This window comes from Balaenoptera acutorostrata, chromosome 6, assembly GCF_949987535.1.
Source record: "Balaenoptera acutorostrata chromosome 6, mBalAcu1.1, whole genome shotgun sequence".
Classification (NCBI taxonomy): Eukaryota; Metazoa; Chordata; class Mammalia; order Artiodactyla; family Balaenopteridae; genus Balaenoptera; species Balaenoptera acutorostrata.
The window spans coordinates 28097288-28118862 of NC_080069.1; the positions used below are offsets into that span (position 1 = coordinate 28097288).

Sequence of the window (21575 nt, forward strand, 5' to 3'; positions counted from 1 at the left end):
TATTATGAAAATGCAGCCTTGAGGAGGAAAAGAGCTCCCCAAGGCACAATGTCCCAGCTCTAGCCTGGGAGTGGATGGTCATCCTTGAGTGAGTGTGAGGCGGTGACAGCAGTGGCCGGGAAGGCTTGTCTTTGCCCTCCCAGACGCCCGCCTCTCACCCTCCTGTTGCTCAGTCATTCTGGGTTGAGTGATGTGTGGTCCACGTGGGCGGGTGGGGTCAGGCAGGTGGGGGCTGGGCTGGGCCCGGAGACTGACCCCGAGGGCTTACAGCCTAGTGCTTCGATCCGTGACCCGCCTGAATCCCACCATGCCGCTGGAGGAGGGACTGCGGAGGACCGTGCAGGAATGGCGGCGCTTGAGCAACCTTGACCGGATGATCTACTACGAGAGGGCGGAAAAGTGAGTCAGCGTCCTGGGCCCAGGGGCTGCGTGGAGGGTGAGGCGAGTGGGTGAGGGCAGGGTCTGGCCGTGGGGGTGCTGATCAGAGAGGACAGAGGAGAAGGGCTGTCACCCAGCACAGGGTCCCCGCAGCCCAGGGGCCCTACTGTCCTCCAGAAACCCCTCCCTCACCTTGAGAGTTTGAGACTTCTGTCCTTCCTCCACCAGGAGCTCTGCCTTCCCCTGATTTTGACCTACCCTTGCCTTGACATGAAGGTCTCAGGACGGGGCAGGGTGAAGCTGTGAGTCCAGTAGGGGTCCAACTCCGGCCACATGGGCTGGGCCGGGGAAAGAGCTCCACCCGCCAGCCTGCTGCTTCCTTAGTGGTGGGTGGCTGGCGGCCACTAACATAGATTTGGGACCACCTCTCCTCATGAAAAGTGCCCTGAGTGGGTACCCTGGCATCCCTGAAGAGGCTGGGGAAGCCAGCTGTCGTCGGCCCAAGGGTCTCCGGCCCTTCCAGTGTTTGCTCCATGGTAATCCCCTTGGTTTAAGAAACAAAAGCAAACAAACGAGCGCCTCTCACAGGAAGGGAAGGCCTCTCCTCTAAGCTCAGCATCCACATCGTCCAGCCTCTCCTGGGCCCTGTCTCCAGGTCTATGTTCCAGGACTCTCAGTCCTAGCCCAGGGTCCTGGATTCGGGCAAGGACCCCTGTGGGGAACACATGCCTGTTCCAGCCTCTGGCTGTCAGCCCTTCATGTGGTTCTGGATGGGGACGGGGGCATGAGGAGGGTGCCCCCTGGGTCAGCCATGTGTCCCGTTGACCTGGTTCAATTCAGCGACCTGGGTCTGTGCTGTTGAATGCCCTCCAGTGCTGGTGAGGCAGGAAGGGTCCCAGATCTTGTTGTCACTTCCAGGAGCAGCTCTCTGCTGCGGACAGCACCTCACAGGGCCTTGACGGCCCCAAGGCACACCCTCTCCCACTGCCTCAGTCTTGGCTGCCTTTGTTGGGCTCCAGAACCCAGGCCTTTTTCTCAGGGTGGCCTGTGCCTCCGTCACCCCCCAGGTTCATGGAATTTGCAGCCGAGGAGGAGATACACATTCAGAATTTGCAGTGCATGCAGTGCGCGCAGGACCTGCCTCCTCCAGCCCCACCGAAGCTGGATCCTCCGGGGCCCCCAGCCCCGAAAGTGCACCTTCAGCCAGGCACCCAGGTTCCCACTGGAGCTGAAGGCACAGGTAACAGGGGCCTAGGGTTGGCCACCGTCCCCATGTGGATCCTTTTCTTTCAAGACAGGGGCATTGGTCTTTCAACCAAAACAGCCACCGAGGCGGGGGGTGGGGGGGTGGGGTCTCAGCTGCCCTTTGTCACTACGGGGTATTGACTTGGTCAGTTTTGTAACTCCTCTCACACCTCCCTGTCAAAGGACCCCACACTAAGTCTGCCTAAGAAGTGGGCTTGAAGGGGAGACCCCTAGAAAATTGGAGGTTCCCCACTTCCTTACTTGTGACTCTCTTAGATGACCCCCTAACCTCCCCTCTCCAACTGTGCATGAGGCTTCAGATGGTCCTGACCCCTCCCACACCCACATCAACGTCCCCCAAACAATGCCCTCACCAACGTGCGCTCGGTGGTCAGGAGGTGGACCGGGAGTCCCTCACCTTCCTTCCCTTCCTCCTGCTCTGCCTCAGCCTGTGCTCCCAGGATGTCCGGCCCCAGGGCCCAGCCCTCGCACCCGAAGCCACACAGATCCCAGCGGACCCCGGAGCCCAAGGCGCCCAAGGAGATTCCCCCTGAGACTGTGAGGGAGTATGTGGACAGGATGGAGGCGCTGGTGGGGCCCGTCCACTCAGGCAGAGGCAAGTCACATGCAGAATGTGGAAAGGACGGAAATGAGCCGAAGCAGGAAGAGGACGACACCTACATGGACCCGTGTCTCTTGAGCTACATGGACAAGCAGCGTTCCCGGGAAGACTCTGTCACCAAGGTAGGCTGGGCCTGGAGCCTGGGGTCTACAAGATGCCAGGGCATGGAACTCTCAGCACCCAAGATCTGGGTTCTGCTCAAGCCGATGGGACTTCAGCTCAGCTCCTTGTTCCTGAGCCCGGTGTTAGGGGAGGTTTACGCAGATGTATGTGTGGATATGTTTGTGTCTGTGTGTATGCCTTTGTGTGTCTGTGTATGTGCATCCGTATATGTGCTCTTTTGTGTGTGACTGTGTATGTGCGCGCGCGTGTGTGTGTGTGTGTGTGTGTGTGTGTGCTGACCATCCCCGCCTTGTGGAGGAGAGTGGGGGTGGGTCTCTGCTTTTCACTTTCCCTCCTGGTCTTCTTGTGTCACAGGCCACTCCTGGCCAAGGATGCTCACAGCCTCTTCTTTCTGTCAAAGGTGGAGGCAGTCATTCACCCTCGATTCCTGGCAGAATTGTTTTCCCCAGACCCACATCTGGATCTCTTGGCCCTTGCTGAGGAGCTGAAGCAGGAGGAAGGACTCACCCCTGAAGAAGTGAGCCAGGGGAGGGAGAGGGACAATCAGGGAGCCAGGGGACTCCAGGGGAGGGGGGACCCCAGGGGATCCAGGGGACAGGGGAAACCAGGTGGCCCAGGGGAGCCAGAGGAGGGAGGGATCTCAGGTAGAACAGGGGAGACAAGGGACACCCAGGAAGACCAGGGCACGGAGGGACCCCAGTGAGCAGGGGAGAGGTAGGGCCCCAGAACAGGAGGCCCACATGGCTCTGTCCGTCCCTTCCCTGCCTCGGAGGCCTGGCATGGGGAAGGGCCCTCTCTGGGGTGGGTGCAGCGCAGGGTGATAGGAAGGAGAGGATGGGGAGCCGGGAGCGGAGGGAAGGACACACAGCTGGGAATAAGGTGCAGGAGGATGGCAGGAATGCCACCGTGTCTGTATTTGGAGTCTAGTCCTGGGGTCACCCGTCCCCTCCTTCCCCCCAGGGCCATTGTCCCACTGCCCAGTGCTCCTCCTCTCACACGTGCGCGTGGAGCTGTCACTGTCCTCCTCCCTCCTACCAGCTGGTGCAGAAACGACTCCTGGCCTTGAAAGAGGACGAGGGTGGGCCGGCAGCCCCGAGCCACAGTGCACCCGGAATGGGCTCAAGTCCTTCTGAGTCCCACGCTGGCCAAGGTGCCCAGAGGCACGACCAAGACCGCCATCTAGGGGTCAGTGATGAAGCCTGCCCACCAGAGATTGATTTTGAGGCTCTTCATAGGCCCATCCGAACAGACACTGGCCCGTTCGTGCTCAGAGACTTTGTTCCCTCTCGAGGACGTCAGGCTGGCAAGGGAGGCTGGACCCCAGGCTTTCCTCCTCAAGCTCCACCACCAGCTGCCCAGCTGGCCCCTATCATTCGCCCAGTGAACCCTGGGCCATGGCCACATGACACTTCCAGGGAGGGCCGCCTGGCCACCAACCAGCCCAACGCCTCGCAGGATGGCTCCTCTAACCCCCAGAGAGAGTACAGTAACTTCCGACGTTGGCAGCGCTTCAAGCCCCTGGCCCGGAGACACTTTCGCCTGAGTCCTGATGTAGAAGCTTTTTCCTGCTTTCTCATGTGAGTGAACGCTCAGGGGGTCCTGAGCTTATGGGAGCTTTTAGATAAAGAGGAACTGGGGATGGACTCGCACGTTAGGTTTCTAGGGATACTGGAAGGAAGGTGAGAGGACGATGTCCATGCTATGAGAAGGCACACTGTCGGTCACATGGGTGGGCCTGCCAGTCCGTGACATCAGGACTGAAATGTGCCCTATCTCAACTGGCCCCACCACCCTGTGAGTCTGGCCAGCTTGCTCTTCCATGATTCTCATGGTAATATGGACTGAAGCCTTGCAGTCAGAGAGGGTCGTGGTGTAAGGTGAGGAGCCAAGGAGTGGATGCCGCCCTCTCCTGTGGTGCCGAGTCCTTCATACAGGACGTGAGCGCACATGGCCAGGGGAGGCCACTTCAGAGGAGGGGGAGGAGCGCGGGGCCCAGGAGAGCGCTTTATGCATGCCTCCACTTCGTTGTGGAGAATTCCACTAGGAACAGGGTGATGGTAGAGCTCTCCTAAGGGCGTGGGCTCTCTCCCACTAGAGTTGTGAGCCTGGCAGGCATTTCCATCCTAAACCTCCGGTCCCTCGTAAAAAGGGGACAAGTACACTTCACTCAGAGGACTGTGCAGAAGACACCTTGGGCTAATCTATGAAGTGTGAGCAGATTGCTTGGCACAGGCCATGCCTCATTGATGATGGTGATTTTTATTATGAAAATGCAGCCTTGAGGAGGAAAAGAGCTCCCCAAGGCACAATGTCCCAGCTCTAGCCTGGGAGTGGATGGTCATCCTTGAGTGAGTGTGAGGCGGTGACAGCAGTGGCCGGGAAGGCTTGTCTTTGCCCTCCCAGACGCCCGCCTCTCACCCTCCTGTTGCTCAGTCATTCTGGGTTGAGTGATGTGTGGTCCACGTGGGCGGGTGGGGTCAGGCAGGTGGGGGCTGGGATGGGCCCGGAGACTGACCCCGAGGGCTTACAGCCTAGTGCTTCGATCCGTGACCCGCCTGAATCCCACCATGCCGCTGGAGGAGGGACTGCGGAGGACCGTGCAGGAATGGCGGCGCTTGAGCAACCTTGACCGGATGATCTACTACGAGAGGGCGGAAAAGTGAGTCAGCGTCCTGGGCCCAGGGGCTGCGTGGAGGGTGAGGCGAGTGGGTGAGGGCAGGGTCTGGCCGTGGGGGTGCTGATCAGAGAGGACAGAGGAGAAGGGCTGTCACCCAGCACAGGGTCCCCGCAGCCCAGGGGCCCTACTGTCCTCCAGAAACCCCTCCCTCACCTTGAGAGTTTGAGACTTCTGTCCTTCCTCCACCAGGAGCTCTGCCTTCCCCTGATTTTGACCTACCCTTGCCTTGACATGAAGGTCTCAGGACGGGGCAGGGTGAAGCTGTGAGTCCAGTAGGGGTCCAACTCCGGCCACATGGGCTGGGCCGGGGAAAGAGCTCCACCCGCCAGCCTGCTGCTTCCTTAGTGGTGGGTGGCTGGCGGCCACTAACATAGATTTGGGACCACCTCTCCTCATGAAAAGTGCCCTGAGTGGGTACCCTGGCATCCCTGAAGAGGCTGGGGAAGCCAGCTGTCGTCGGCCCAAGGGTCTCCGGCCCTTCCAGTGTTTGCTCCATGGTAATCCCCTTGGTTTAAGAAACAAAAGCAAACAAACGAGCGCCTCTCACAGGAAGGGAAGGCCTCTCCTCTAAGCTCAGCATCCACATCGTCCAGCCTCTCCTGGGCCCTGTCTCCAGGTCTATGTTCCAGGACTCTCAGTCCTAGCCCAGGGTCCTGGATTCGGGCAAGGACCCCTGTGGGGAACACATGCCTGTTCCAGCCTCTGGCTGTCAGCCCTTCATGTGGTTCTGGATGGGGACGGGGGCATGAGGAGGGTGCCCCCTGGGTCAGCCATGTGTCCCGTTGACCTGGTTCAATTCAGCGACCTGGGTCTGTGCTGTTGAATGCCCTCCAGTGCTGGTGAGGCAGGAAGGGTCCCAGATCTTGTTGTCACTTCCAGGAGCAGCTCTCTGCTGCGGACAGCACCTCACAGGGCCTTGACGGCCCCAAGGCACACCCTCTCCCACTGCCTCAGTCTTGGCTGCCTTTGTTGGGCTCCAGAACCCAGGCCTTTTTCTCAGGGTGGCCTGTGCCTCCGTCACCCCCCAGGTTCATGGAATTTGCGGCCGAGGAGGAGATACACATTCAGAATTTGCAGTGCATGCAGTGCGCGCAGGACCTGCCTCCTCCAGCCCCACCGAAGCTGGATCCTCGGGGGCCCCCAGCCCCGAAAGTGCACCTTCAGCCAGGCACCCAGGTTCCCACTGGAGCTGAAGGCACAGGTAACAGGGGCCTAGGGTTGGCCACCGTCCCCATGTGGATCCTTTTCTTTCAAGACAGGGGCATTGGTCTTTCAACCAAAACAGCCACCGAGGCGGGGGGTGGGGGGGTGGGGTCTCAGCTGCCCTTTGTCACTACGGGGTATTGACTTGGTCAGTTTTGTAACTCCTCTCACACCTCCCTGTCAAAGGACCCCACACTAAGTCTGCCTAAGAAGTGGGCTTGAAGGGGAGACCCCTAGAAAATTGGAGGTTCCCCACTTCCTTACTTGTGACTCTCTTAGATGACCCCCTAACCTCCCCTCTCCAACTGTGCATGAGGCTTCAGATGGTCCTGACCCCTCCCACACCCACACCAACGTCCCCTAAACAATGCCCTCACCAACATGCGCTCGGTGGTCAGGAGGTGGACCGGGAGTCCCTCACCTTCCTTCCCTTCCTCCTGCTCTGCCTCAGCCTGTGCTCCCAGGATGTCCGGCCCCAGGGCCCAGCCCTCGCACCCGAAGCCACACAGATCCCAGCGGACCCCGGAGCCCAAGGCGCCCAAGGAGATTCCCCCTGAGACTGTGAGGGAGTATGTGGACAGGATGGAGGCGCTGGTGGGGCCCGTCCACTCAGGCAGAGGCAAGTCACCTGCAGAATGTGGAAAGGACGGAAATGAGCCGAAGCAGGAAGAGGACGACACCTACATGGACCCGTGTCTCTTGAGCTACATGGACAAGCAGCGTTCCCGGGAAGACTCTGTCACCAAGGTAGGCTGGGCCTGGAGCCTGGGGTCTACAAGATGCCAGGGCATGGAACTCTCAGCACCCAAGATCTGGGTTCTGCTCAAGCCGATGGGACTTCAGCTCAGCTCCTTGTTCCTGAGCCCGGTGTTAGGGGAGGTTTACGCAGATGTATGTGTGGATATGTTTGTGTCTGTGTGTATGCCTTTGTGTGTCTGTGTATGTGCATCTGTATATGTGCTCTTTTGTGTGTGACTGTGTATGTGCGCGCGCGTGTGTGTGTGTGTGTGTGTGTGTGTGTGTGTGTGTGCTGACCATCCCCGCCTTGTGGAGGAGAGTGGGGGTGGGTCTCTGCTTTTCACTTTCCCTCCTGGTCTTCTTGTGTCACAGGCCACTCCTGGCCAAGGATGCTCACAGCCTCTTCTTTCTGTCAAAGGTGGAGGCAGTCATTCACCCTCGATTCCTGGCAGAATTGTTTTCCCCAGACCCACATCTGGATCTCTTGGCCCTTGCTGAGGAGCTGAAGCAGGAGGAAGGACTCACCCCTGAAGAAGTGAGCCAGAGGAGGGAGAGGGAGACTTAGGGAGCCAGGGGACTCCAGGGGAGGGGGGACCCCAGGGGATCCAGGGGACAGGGGAAACCAGGTGGCCCAGGGGAGCCAGAGGAGGGAGGGATCTCAGGTAGAACAGGGGAGACAAGGGACACCCAGGAAGACCAGGGCACGGAGGGACCCCAGTGAGCAGGGGAGAGGTAGGGCCCCAGAACAGGAGGCCCACATGGCTCTGTCCGTCCCTTCCCTGCCTCGGAGGCCTGGCATGGGGAAGGGCCCTCTCTGGGGTGGGTGCAGCGCAGGGTGATAGGAAGGAGAGGATGGGGAGCCGGGAGCGGAGGGAAGGACACACAGCTGGGAATAAGGTGCAGGAGGATGGCAGGAATGCCACCGTGTCTGTATTTGGAGTCTAGTCCTGGGGTCACCCGTCCCCTCCTTCCCCCCAGGGCCATTGTCCCACTGCCCAGTGCTCCTCCTCTCACACGTGCGCGTGGAGCTGTCACTGTCCTCCTCCCTCCTACCAGCTGGTGCAGAAACGACTCCTGGCCTTGAAAGAGGACGAGGGTGGGCCGGCAGCCCCGAGCCACAGTGCACCCGGAATGGGCTCAAGTCCTTCTGAGTCCCACGCTGGCCAAGGTGCCCAGAGGCACGACCAAGACCGCCATCTAGGGGTCAGTGATGAAGCCTGCCCACCAGAGATTGATTTTGAGGCTCTTCATAGGCCCATCCGAACAGACACTGGCCCGTTCGTGCTCAGAGACTTTGTTCCCTCTCGAGGACGTCAGGCTGGCAAGGGAGGCTGGACCCCAGGCTTTCCTCCTCAAGCTCCACCACCAGCTGCCCAGCTGGCCCCTATCATTCGCCCAGTGAACCCTGGGCCATGGCCACATGACACTTCCAGGGAGGGCCGCCTGGCCACCAACCAGCCCAACGCCTCGCAGGATGGCTCCTCTAACCCCCAGAGAGAGTACAGTAACTTCCGACGTTGGCAGCGCTTCAAGCCCCTGGCCCGGAGACACTTTCGCCTGAGTCCTGATGTAGAAGCTTTTTCCTGCTTTCTCATGTGAGTGAACGCTCAGGGGGTCCTGAGCTTATGGGAGCTTTTAGATAAAGAGGAACTGGGGATGGACTCGCACGTTAGGTTTCTAGGGATACTGGAAGGAAGGTGAGAGGACGATGTCCATGCTATGAGAGGGCACACTGTCGGTCACATGGGTGGGCCTGCCAGTCCGTGACATCAGGACTGAAATGTGCCCCATCTCAACTGGCCCCACCACCCTGTGAGTCTGGCCAGCTTGCTCTTCCATGATTCTCATGGTAATATGGACTGAAGCCTTGCAGTCAGAGAGGGTCGTGGTGTAAGGTGAGGAGCCAAGGAGTGGATGCCGCCCTCTCCTGTGGTGCCGAGTCCTTCATACAGGACGTGAGCGCACATGGCCAGGGGAGGTCACTTCAGAGGAGGGGGAGGAGCGCGGGGCCCAGGAGAGCGCTTTATGCATGCCTCCACTTCGTTGTGGAGAATTCCACTAGGAACAGGGTGATGGTAGAGCTCTCCTAAGGGCGTGGGCTCTCTCTCACTAGAGTTGTGAGCCTGGCAGGCATTTCCATCCTAAACCTCCGGTCCCTCGTAAAAAGGGGACAAGTACACTTCACTCAGAGGACTGTGCAGAAGACACCTTGGGCTAATCTATGAAGTGTGAGCAGATTGCTTGGCACAGGCCATGCCTCATTGATGATGGTGATTTTTATTATGAAAATGCAGCCTTGAGGAGGAAAAGAGCTCCCCAAGGCACAATGTCCCAGCTCTAGCCTGGGAGTGGATGGTCATCCTTGAGTGAGTGTGAGGCGGTGACAGCAGTGGCCGGGAAGGCTTGTCTTTGCCCTCCCAGACGCCCGCCTCTCACCCTCCTGTTGCTCAGTCATTCTGGGTTGAGTGATGTGTGGTCCACGTGGGCGGGTGGGGTCAGGCAGGTGGGGGCTGGGCTGGGCCCGGAGACTGACCCCGAGGGCTTACAGCCTAGTGCTTCGATCCGTGACCCGCCTGAATCCCACCATGCCGCTGGAGGAGGGACTGCGGAGGACCGTGCAGGAATGGCGGCGCTTGAGCAACCTTGACCGGATGATGTACTACGAGAGGGCGGAAAAGTGAGTCAGCGTCCTGGGCCCAGGGGCTGCGTGGAGGGTGAGGCGAGTGGGTGAGGGCAGGGTCTGGCCGTGGGGGTGCTGATCAGAGAGGACAGAGGAGAAGGGCTGTCACCCAGCACAGGGTCCCCGCAGCCCAGGGGCCCTACTGTCCTCCAGAAACCCCTCCCTCACCTTGAGAGTTTGAGACTTCTGTCCTTCCTCCACCAGGAGCTCTGCCTTCCCCTGATTTTGACCTACCCTTGCCTTGACATGAAGGTCTCAGGACGGGGCAGGGTGAAGCTGTGAGTCCAGTAGGGGTCCAACTCCGGCCACATGGGCTGGGCCGGGGAAAGAGCTCCACCCGCCAGCCTGCTGCTTCCTTAGTGGTGGGTGGCTGGCGGCCACTAACATAGATTTGGGACCACCTCTCCTCATGAAAAGTGCCCTGAGTGGGTACCCTGGCATCCCTGAAGAGGCTGGGGAAGCCAGCTGTCGTCGGCCCAAGGGTCTCCGGCCCTTCCAGTGTTTGCTCCATGGTAATCCCCTTGGTTTAAGAAACAAAAGCAAACAAACGAGCGCCTCTCACAGGAAGGGAAGGCCTCTCCTCTAAGCTCAGCATCCACATCGTCCAGCCTCTCCTGGGCCCTGTCTCCAGGTCTATGTTCCAGGACTCTCAGTCCTAGCCCAGGGTCCTGGATTCGGGCAAGGACCCCTGTGGGGAACACATGCCTGTTCCAGCCTCTGGCTGTCAGCCCTTCATGTGGTTCTGGATGGGGACGGGGGCATGAGGAGGGTGCCCCCTGGGTCAGCCATGTGTCCCGTTGACCTGGTTCAATTCAGCGACCTGGGTCTGTGCTGTTGAATGCCCTCCAGTGCTGGTGAGGCAGGAAGGGTCCCAGATCTTGTTGTCACTTCCAGGAGCAGCTCTCTGCTGCGGACAGCACCTCACAGGGCCTTGACGGCCCCAAGGCACACCCTCTCCCACTGCCTCAGTCTTGGCTGCCTTTGTTGGGCTCCAGAACCCAGGCCTTTTTCTCAGGGTGGCCTGTGCCTCCGTCACCCCCCAGGTTCATGGAATTTGCGGCTGAGGAGGAGATACACATTCAGAATTTGCAGTGCATGCAGTGCGCGCAGGACCTGCCTCCTCCAGCCCCACCGAAGCTGGATCCTCGGGGGCCCCCAGCCCCGAAAGTGCACCTTCAGCCAGGCACCCAGGTTCCCACTGGAGCTGAAGGCACAGGTAACAGGGGCCTAGGGTTGGCCACCGTCCCCATGTGGATCCTTTTCTTTCAAGACAGGGGCATTGGTCTTTCAACCAAAACAGCCACCGAGGCGGGGGGTGGGGGGGTGGGGTCTCAGCTGCCCTTTGTCACTACGGGGTATTGACTTGGTCAGTTTTGTAACTCCTCTCACACCTCCCTGTCAAGGGACCCCACACTAAGTCTGCCTAAGAAGTGGGCTTGATGGGGAGACCCCTAGAAAATTGGAGGTTCCCCACTTCCTTACTTGTGACTCTCTTAGATGACCCCCTAACCTCCCCTCTCCAACTGTGCATGAGGCTTCAGATGGTCCTGACCCCTCCCACACCCACATCAACGTCCCCCAAACAATGCCCTCACCAACGTGCGCTCGGTGGTCAGGAGGTGGACCGGGAGTCCCTCACCTTCCTTCCCTTCCTCCTGCTCTGCCTCAGCCTGTGCTCCCAGGATGTCCGGCCCCAGGGCCCAGCCCTCGCACCCGAAGCCACACAGATCCCAGCGGACCCCGGAGCCCAAGGCGCCCAAGGAGATTCCCCCTGAGACTGTGAGGGAGTATGTGGACAGGATGGAGGCGCTGGTGGGGCCCGTCCACTCAGGCAGAGGCAAGTCACATGCAGAATGTGGAAAGGACGGAAATGAGCCGAAGCAGGAAGAGGACGACACCTACATGGACCCGTGTCTCTTGAGCTACATGGACAAGCAGCGTTCCCGGGAAGACTCTGTCACCAAGGTAGGCTGGGCCTGGAGCCTGGGGTCTACAAGATGCCAGGGCATGGAACTCTCAGCACCCAAGATCTGGGTTCTGCTCAAGCCGATGGGACTTCAGCTCAGCTCCTTGTTCCTGAGCCCGGTGTTAGGGGAGGTTTACGCAGATGTATGTGTGGATATGTTTGTGTCTGTGTGTATGCCTTTGTGTGTCTGTGTATGTGCATCCGTATATGTGCTCTTTTGTGTGTGACTGTGTATGTGCGCGTGTGTGTGTGTGTGTGTGTGTGTGTGCTGACCATCCCCGCCTTGTGGAGGAGAGTGGGGGTGGGTCTCTGCTTTTCACTTTCCCTCCTGGTCTTCTTGTGTCACAGGCCACTCCTGGCCAAGGATGCTCACAGCCTCTTCTTTCTGTCAAAGGTGGAGGCAGTCATTCACCCTCGATTCCTGGCAGAATTGTTTTCCCCAGACCCACATCTGGATCTCTTGGCCCTTGCTGAGGAGCTGAAGCAGGAGGAAGGACTCACCCCTGAAGAAGTGAGCCAGAGGAGGGAGAGGGAGACTTAGGGAGCCAGGGGACTCCAGGGGAGGGGGGACCCCAGGGGATCCAGGGGACAGGGGAAACCAGGTGGCCCAGGGGAGCCAGAGGAGGGAGGGATCTCAGGTAGAACAGGGGAGACAAGGGACACCCAGGAAGACCAGGGCACGGAGGGACCCCAGTGAGCAGGGGAGAGGTAGGGCCCCAGAACAGGAGGCCCACATGGCTCTGTCCGTCCCTTCCCTGCCTCGGAGGCCTGGCATGGGGAAGGGCCCTCTCTGGGGTGGGTGCAGCGCAGGGTGATAGGAAGGAGAGGATGGGGAGCCGGGAGCGGAGGGAAGGACACACAGCTGGGAATAAGGTGCAGGAGGATGGCAGGAATGCCACCGTGTCTGTATTTGGAGTCTAGTCCTGGGGTCACCCGTCCCCTCCTTCCCCCCAGGGCCATTGTCCCACTGCCCAGTGCTCCTCCTCTCACACGTGCGCGTGGAGCTGTCACTGTCCTCCTCCCTCCTACCAGCTGGTGCAGAAACAACTCCTGGCCTTGAAAGAGGAGGAGGGTGGGCCGGCAACCCCGAGCCACAGTGCACCCGGAATGGGCTCAAGTCCTTCTGAGTCCCACGCTGGCCAAGGTGCCCAGAGGCACGACCAAGACCGCCATCTAGGGGTCAGTGATGAAGCCTGCCCACCAGAGATTGATTTTGAGGCTCTTCATAGGCCCATCCGAACAGACACTGGCCCGTTCGTGCTCAGAGACTTTGTTCCCTCTCGAGGACGTCAGGCTGGCAAGGGAGGCTGGACCCCAGGCTTTCCTCCTCAAGCTCCACCACCAGCTGCCCAGCTGGCCCCTATCATTCGCCCAGTGAACCCTGGGCCATGGCCACATGACACTTCCAGGGAGGGCCGCCTGGCCACCAACCAGCCCAACGCCTCGCAGGATGGCTCCTCTAACCCCCAGAGAGAGTACAGTAACTTCCGACGTTGGCAGCGCTTCAAGCCCCTGGCCCGGAGACACTTTCGCCTGAGTCCTGATGCAGAAGCTTTTTCCTGCTTTCTCATGTGAGTGAACGCTCAGGGGGTCCTGAGCTTATGGGAGCTTTTAGATAAAGAGGAACTGGGGATGGACTCGCACGTTAGGTTTCTAGGGCTACTGGAAGGAAGGTGAGAGGACGATGTCCATGCTATGAGAAGGCACACTGTCGGTCACATGGGTGGGCCTGCCAGTCCGTGACATCATGACCGAAATGTGCCCTATCTCAACGGGCCCCACCACCCTGTGAGTCTGGCCAGCTTGCTCTTCCATGAATCTCATGGTAATATGGACTGAAGCCTTGCAGTCAGAGAGGGTCGTGGTGTAAGGTGAGGAGCCAAGGAGTGGATGCCGCCCTCTCCTGTGGTGCCGTGTCCTTCATACAGGACGTGAGCGCACATGGCCAGGGGAGGCCACTTCAGAGGAGGGGGAGGAGCGCGGGGCCCAGGAGAGCGCTTTATGCATGCCTCCACTTCGTTGTGGAGAATTCCACTAGGAACAGGGTGATGGTAGAGCTCTCCTAAGGGCGTGGGCTCTCTCCCACTAGAGTTGTGAGCCTGGCAGGCATTTCCATCCTAAACCTCCGGTCCCTCGTAAAAAGGGGACAAGTACACTTCACTCAGAGGACTGTGCAGAAGACGCCTTGGGCTAATCTATGAAGTGTGAGCAGATTGCTTGGCACAGGCCATGCCTCATTGATGATGGTGATTTTTATTATGAAAATGCAGCCTTGAGGAGGAAAAGAGCTCCCCAAGGCACAATGTCCCAGCTCTAGCCTGGGAGTGGATGGTCATCCTTGAGTGAGTGTGAGGCGGTGACAGCAGTGGCCGGGAAGGCTTGTCTTTGCCCTCCCAGACGCCCGCCTCTCACCCTCCTGTTGCTCAGTCATTCTGGGTTGAGTGATGTGTGGTCCACATGGGCGGGTGGGGTCAGGCAGGAGGGGTCTGGGCTGGGCCCGGAGACTGACCCCGAGGGCTTACAGCCCAGTGCTTCGATCCGTGACCCGCCTGAATCCCACCATGCCGCTGGAGGAGGGACTGTGGAGGGCCGTGCAGGAATGGCGGCGCTTGAGCAACCTTGACCGGATGATCTACTACGAGAGGGCAGAAAAGTGAGTCAGCGTCCTGGGCCCAGGGGCTGCGTGGAGGGTGAGGCGAGTGGGTGAGGGCAGGGTCTGGCCGTGGGGGTGCTGATCAGAGAGGACAGAGGAGAAGGGCTGTCACCCAGCACAGGGTCCCCGCAGCCCAGGGGCCCTACTGTCCTCCAGAAACCCCTCCCTCACCTTGAGAGTTTGAGACTTCTGTCCTTCCTCCACCAGGAGCTCTGCCTTCCCCTGATTTTGACCTACCCTTGCCTTGACATGAAGGTCTCAGGACGGGGCAGGGTGAAGCTGTGAGTCCAGTAGGGGTCCAACTCCAGCCATATGGGCTAGGCCGGGGAAAGAGCTCCACCCGCCAGCGTGCTGCTTCCTTAGTGGTGGGTGCCTGGCGGCCACTAACATAGATTTGGGACCACCTCTGCTCATGAAAAGTGCCCTGAGTGGGTACCCTGGCATCCCTGAAGAGGCTGGGGAAGCCAGCTGTCGTCGGCCCAAGGGTCTCCGGGCCTTCCAGTGTTTGCTCCATGGTAATCCCCTTGGTTTAAGAAACAAAAGCAAACAAACGAGCGCCTCTCACAGGAAGGGAAGGCCTCTCCTCTAAGCTCAGCATCCACATCGTCCAGCCTCTCCTGGGCCCTGTCTCCAGGTCTATGTTCCAGGACTCTCAGTCCTAGCCCAGGGTCCTGGATTCGGGCAAGGACCCCTGTGGGGAACACATGCCTGTTCCAGCCTCTGGCTGTCAGCCCTTCATGTGGTTCTGGATGGGGCCGGGGGCATGAGGAGGGTGCCCCCTGGGTCAGCCATGTGTCCCGTTGACCTGGTTCAATTCAGCGACCTGGGTCTGTGCTGTTGAATGCCCTCCAGTGCTGGTGAGGCAGGAAGGGTCCCAGATCTTGTTATCACTTCCAGGAGCAGCTCTCTGCTGCGGACAGCACCTCACAGGGCCTTGACGGCCCCAAGGCACACCCTCTCCCACTGCCTCAGTCCTGGCTGCCTTTGTTGGGCTCCAGAACCCAGGCCTTTTTCTCAGGGTGGCCTGTGCCTCCGTCACCCCCCAGGTTCATGGAATTTGCGGCTGAGGAGGAGATACACATTCAGAATTTGCAGTGCATGCAGTGCGCGCAGGACCTGCCTCCTCCAGCCCCACCGAAGCTGGATCCTCGGGGGCCCCCAGCCCCAAAAGTGCACCTTCAGCCAGGCACCCAGGTTCCCACTGGAGCTGAAGGCACAGGTAACAGGGGCCTAGGGTTGGCCACCGTCCCCATGTGGATCCTTTTCTTTCAAGACAGGGGCATTGGTCTTTCAACCAAAACAGCCACCGAGGCGGGGGGTGGGGGGGTGGGGTCTCAGCTGCCCTTTGTCACTACGGGGTATTGACTTGGTCAGTTTTGTAACTCCTCTCACACCTCCCTGTCAAGGGACCCCACACTAAGTCTGCCTAAGAAGTGGGCTTGATGGGGAGACCCCTAGAAAATTGGAGGTTCCCCACTTCCTTACTTGTGACTCTCTTAGATGACCCCCTAACCTCCCCTCTCCAACTGTGCATGAGGCTTCAGATGGTCCTGACCCCTCCCACACCCACATCAACGTCCCCCAAACAATGCCCTCACCAACGTGCGCTCGGTGGTCAGGAGGTGGACCGGGAGTCCCTCACCTTCCTTCCCTTCCTCCTGCTCTGCCTCAGCCTGTGCTCCCAGGATGTCCGGCCCCAGGGCCCAGCCCTCGCACCCGAAGCCACACAGATCCCAGCGGACCCCGGAGCCCAAGGCGCCCAAGGAGATTCCCCCTGAGACTGTGAGGGAGTATGTGGACAGGATGGAGGCGCTGGTGGGGCCCGTCCACTCAGGCAGAGGCAAGTCACATGCAGAATGTGGAAAGGACGGAAATGAGCCGAAGCAGGAAGAGGACGACACCTACATGGACCCGTGTCTCTTGAGCTACATGGACAAGCAGCGTTCCCGGGAAGACTCTGTCACCAAGGTAGGCTGGGCCTGGAGCCTGGGGTCTACAAGATGCCAGGGCATGGAACTCTCAGCACCCAAGATCTGGGTTCTGCTCAAGCCGATGGGACTTCAGCTCAGCTCCTTGTTCCTGAGCCCGGTGTTAGGGGAGGTTTACGCAGATGTATGTGTGGATATGTTTGTGTCTGTGTGTATGCCTTTGTGTGTCTGTGTATGTGCATCTGTATATGTGCTCTTTTGTGTGTGACTGTGTATGTGCATGTGTGTGCGTGTGTGTGTGTGTGTGTGTGTGTGTGTGTGTGTGTGTGCTGACCATCCCCGCCTTGTGGAGGAGAGTGGGGGTGGGTCTCTGCTTTTCACTTTCCCTCCTGGTCTTCTTGTGTCACAGGCCACTCCTGGCCAAGGATGCTCACAGCCTCTTCTTTCTGTCAAAGGTGGAGGCAATCATTCACCCTCGATTCCTGGCAGAATTGTTTCCCCCAGACCCACATCTGGATCTCTTGGCCCTTGCTGAGGAGCTGAAGCAGAAGGAAGGACTCACCCCTGAAGAAGTGAGCCAGGGGAGGGAGAGGGAGACTTAGGGAGCCAGGGGACTCCAGGGGAGGGGGGACCCCAGGGGATCCAGGGGACAGGGGAAACCAGGTGGCCCAGGGGAGCCAGAGGAGGGAGGGATCTCAGGTAGAACAGGGGCGACAAGGGACACCCAGGAAGACCAGGGCACGGAGGGACCCCAGTGAGCAGGGGAGAGGTAGGGCCCCAGAACAGGAGGCCCACATGGCTCTGTCCGTCCCTTCCCTGCCTCGGAGGCCTGGCATGGGGAAGGGCCCTCTCTGGGGTGGGTGCAGTGCAGGGTGATAGGAAGGAGAGGATGGGGAGCCGGGAGCGGAGGGAAGGACACACAGCTGGGAATAAGGTGCAGGAGGATGGCAGGAATGCCACCGTGTCTGTATTTGGAGTCTAGTCCTGGTTTCACCCGTCCCCTCCACCCCCCAGGGCCATTGTCCCACTGCCCAGTGCTCCTCCTCTCACACGTGCACGTGGAGCTGTCACTGTCCTCCTCCCTCCTACCAGCTGGTGCAGAAACAACTCCTGGACTTGAAAGAGGACGAAGGTGGGCCGGCAGCCCCGAGCCACAGTGCACCCGGAATGGGCTCAAGTCCATCTGAGTCCCACGCCGGCCAAGGTGCCCAGAGGCATGACCAAGACCGCCATCTAGGGGTCAGTGATGAAGCCTGCCCACCGGAGATTGATTTTGAGGCTCTTCATAGGCCCATCCGAACAGACACTGGCCCGTTCGGGCCCAAAGTCTTTGTTCCCTCTCGAGGACGTCAGGAGGTCTCTCCATTCCGGGCCGGACGGCCCTCCCCTCCCCAGGGTCAAAGGCACACTGGCCCTCTACTGGGACCCAGGGATGCATCTGTTCTCAGAGAGGCGTCTCCTGTTCCGGAGGCCCGAGGGCCCAGGGACGCGTCCAGTGAGGACGAGGAGGCGCTCTCCAGCCTGGCCTTCCTCTTTGCCTCTCCGCAGAGCCTGCCGCCTTGCGGTCTGTCCCAGAGTGCTGCCCCTGCCTCAGGCCTGGCCTCCCCTGGAGGTTGGGGGGCCCAGAGTGCTCCCCAGGCCCCCTCCCCTCAGAGAAGAGGCCCCAGCCCAGCTCCACCAGCCGCTCCCAAGTCGAGGAAGCGGGCTCTGTGTGGGCGCCCAGCCGCTGCTGAGAAGCTGCCCATCCCCGGGGCTGGCCACTGGGTCTCTAAGAGGCCAGCCTTGGCTCTGGGGCTGGCTCGCCCCTCACAGCCGAGAAAGAGAAAGGGTGACCCGTTTGTCACAGGGAAGAGGAGGACGAAGAAGAGGAAGCACTGCAGCCTGTAGGGAACAGCCGGGCCGGCCCTCCAGGGCGAGCCCCCCAGGGAGGCCCCCAGGGGAGCCTAGGGGCGCCTCCTCACCCCAGCGCTGATCCTGGGATTGTGGGGGGGGTTAGGGAGGTGGGGGAGGTGGGTGTGGGCAGGACCTTTGGAGTGATGTATGAAAATTGTGAATAAAGATAGTTTTGGTGGGAAATGCTCTCAGGCCACTGTCATCTTCTTCGTGTGGAGCTGCTCCACAGAGAGCGATCCTGAGAGGAAGGAAGGGTGAGGGAGGTCACAGGAGCTATGGATCTACAGGTGGCCAAACCTTTCCTCCACATAGACAAGGACTCCTCAGGCTGCCCCTGGGAACGCACAGCTCTCACTTTCCCCAGGGACCCCCTCATCATCCGCTTCTCTAAAGCCTGCTTGGCTAGGGGCCTTCTGGGGCATCTGTAGCATCTTCTGCATCCCTGAACCGTCTGGGGAGGGAGAGCTGCTTTTGTGCCTCTCAGCCCTCTGGACACTAACCAGTTTCTAGGACGGAGCCTGTTGACGGCCCTTGTCTTTATGGAGCTTCTCTCTGCTTCCCTGAAGTGGCCAGGCGATGGCGCTGCGGTGACCCTCCGCTCATCCAGGGTTTCCTGTGTGGGTGGCCTGACCAGAGAGGAAAAGTCTTGGCCATGGGGACAGGACTGTCTGCCTCGTCATAGCGGGAGCGTTCTCTAGTCCCACTGGGATTATTGCAATGTGGAGAGTGGTTGAGGCAGCTACCTCTTAATCCCAGTGAGGATGCAACGAGGGGAATGGGCGCGGGGAAATTCATGGGGCACCTGTTACAGGTGTGTCTAAGGGAAACGACAGTTGGGCCCCTTTGTGGAACTTGTGGGATTTCTGTGCAGCAGCATCTCTTTCAACTGAGGGAGGAGGACCCATCTGGCTGTGGCTGTGGGGACTGGCCTTAGGGGCCTAGGGGTGTGCAAAGACACCCCAGAACTACTGTCCCTTCCCTTTCCACCCATGGCTGGACATGTGTGTGTATTGGTATCAACACTGATTTGTATTCCCATAGAAAACAGTTCCTCCTGACAAACTATGACCGTGTTTCACAAGAACAGCTTGCTCACAGGGGCAGCAGGGGTGGGGGAGAGGTGTCTGTGGCCCCAGATCTGGCTGGGAGCTGGGATCCATGCTGAGGAGTGTGGAGGCCTCAGTCACCATCCTGTGGGTGCCGGCAGAGACTTTGAATCATCAGAGCAGGGGACATGACCCGCTCATAAGGGTGAGACGAGCAAACAATGAGGGGCAGGGAGCAGACCCCTGCTGTTTCCCTGAACTGCCCCCCCTCGCAGCCTGCTTAGCCCCCGTCATGGCCTGTGCTGGCCCACCTCTGAAGCCCCTTCCTCCTAATGCACTCAGATGCTGTGACCCTTTGTGGACCCGCCCTGGGCCTCACCCCCCCCTTCCCTGCTGGCCAAAGCCTCTTCTCCCAGTTCTGAGTTCTGATTCCTTCCCCAGGACCCAGGCGGGGGTTGGGACAGCAGAGACTCCCTAATTCTCCCTCCTCCTCCCTGAGATCTTGACAATCACCTTTGTATGTTTCTATGATTTTAACTACTGTAGATACTTCATGTGAGTGGCTATGATATGTCCTTTGATGAGTGGCTTATTTCACTGAGCATAATGTCTTAGAGGTTTATCCATGTTGTAGCATGAGACATGGTTTCCTTTTATTTCAAGGAAGGAAATATTTCCTTGTGTTTATAGACCCCATTATCCCTTTATCTGTTGATGGACATTTGGGTTTCTTCACGTCTTGGGTATTTTGGATAATGCTACGACGAATGCGGGTGTGCAAATATCTCTTTGAGATCCTGCCTTGAATTCTTTTGGACACATGCCCAGAAGTGGGACTGCTGGATCACATGGTAGTTATATTTTTAATTTTTTGAGGAAACTTCATATTGTTTTCCGTAAGGGTTGTCCCATTTTACACCTCTCACCAACAATGAGAAAGATAGCCACCATCAAGAACTTGGTATATATCCATCTTATAAAAATGTTTATGCTTTTGGCAGAGCTGTAGATAATCAAAATTATGTATAATAACAATATTTTTGGTTATATATGGTGTCATGTAAATCATACTGCATTTGGCTTCTTCTTTCAACATTCTTACTTTAAGAAAAATGGATATATTAGATGTTCTTTAATTTTTTAATTATTTATAATTTTGCATTGTATGCATACATTAAAAATAATTTATCAGGTCCCTTGTTGGTGAACTTTTATAAATTATAATGTGACAGGGTAATCAGTTCCAGAGGAAAAGTTTTTCCTTTCAGAACTTTGAGTATTTATTCCATCGAATATGGCTTTTGTTACTGTTTTTTTCAAATTATGCCATCAATACACCCTTTCATGGTGGGTGATCAGTTTCCTTGCTAATTGTTTTTTGGAAGACTGTCTGTTGTCTTTTGTGTTCTCCAGTTTCTTGACGTGTGATTAGTTTCAGGTTAAAAAAGTGTATCCTCCATGTGACCTATTTTGCTTCATTCACTGATAATACACATTCTTCTTCTCATCTAGAACATAATATTATCTTTTTCATATGTTACTTCTACTCATTCTCTCCTGTCTCTACTTCTAGAACCCTGGATATATGTATATTAGACCATCTTATATATTCTCTGTGTCTTCATCAGCTTGGACGGCTATAACAAAATGCCATAGACCTGGTGGCTTGAAAAACAGACGGTAATTTCTTAACAGTTCTGAAGGTTGGAAGTCCAAGGTCAAGGTGCCATATTCAGTTCCTGGTGAGAGCTCTCTTCCTACTTTTCAGATGGTTGTCTTCTTACCGCGTCCTCACGTGGCAGAGAGAAAGAGGGATCTCTCTTGTGTCTTTTCTTTTAAGGGCACTAAACCCATTATGAAAGCTCCATTCCCATGCCCTAATTACCTCCCAAAGGCCCTATCCCCAAATACATTGAAGGGTAGGGCTTCAACATAAGAATTGGTGGGGGGGATATACGTCCATAGCATTCTGCCCCTGGTACCCAAAATTCGTGTCCTTATTGTATGCAAAATACATTCATTCTATCCCAACAGCCTCAAAAGCCTTAACTCATTCCAACATCAACTGTAAAATTTCAAGTCCAAAGTCTGATCTAAACACCATCTAAATCACATATGGGTGAGACTGGAGGTCCTATTCATCCTGAGGCAAAATTCCTCTGTAGCTGTAAATCTGTGACCCAAACAAGTTAAGTGTTTCCAAATACGATGTTGGGACTGGCATAGAATAGACATCCCTACTCCAAAAGGAAGAAATAGGAAAGAAGGAAGGGGTGACAGTTTCCAAGCTAGTCCAAAGCCTAGCAAGGCCAATCCCATTAGATCTTAAGGTACGAGAATAACCCTCTTTAGTTTGAGGCTTTGCCCTCCAGGCCCGCTGGGGTGGCAACATCATCCCCACAGCTCGGTGGGGCAGCCCCACT

The 21575-nt window shown here is 57.8% G+C and overlaps 1 protein-coding gene across 1 annotated transcript; it reads left to right on the forward strand.

The window, feature by feature from the left end:
- Positions 1 to 9571: 9571 nt before the first annotated feature.
- LOC130708405 (NUT family member 2G-like) lies at positions 9572 to 18100 on the forward strand. Its single transcript, XM_057548380.1, has 10 exons — positions 9572 to 9663; positions 11466 to 11635; positions 12807 to 13203; positions 14157 to 14285; positions 15332 to 15479; positions 16050 to 16253; positions 16669 to 16785; positions 17306 to 17345; positions 17559 to 17825; positions 17937 to 18100. Exons 1-10 carry the CDS (start codon positions 9572 to 9574, stop codon positions 18098 to 18100), a joined length of 1728 nt encoding a protein of 575 aa, XP_057404363.1.
- The last annotated feature ends 3475 nt before the right edge of the window (positions 18101 to 21575 follow it).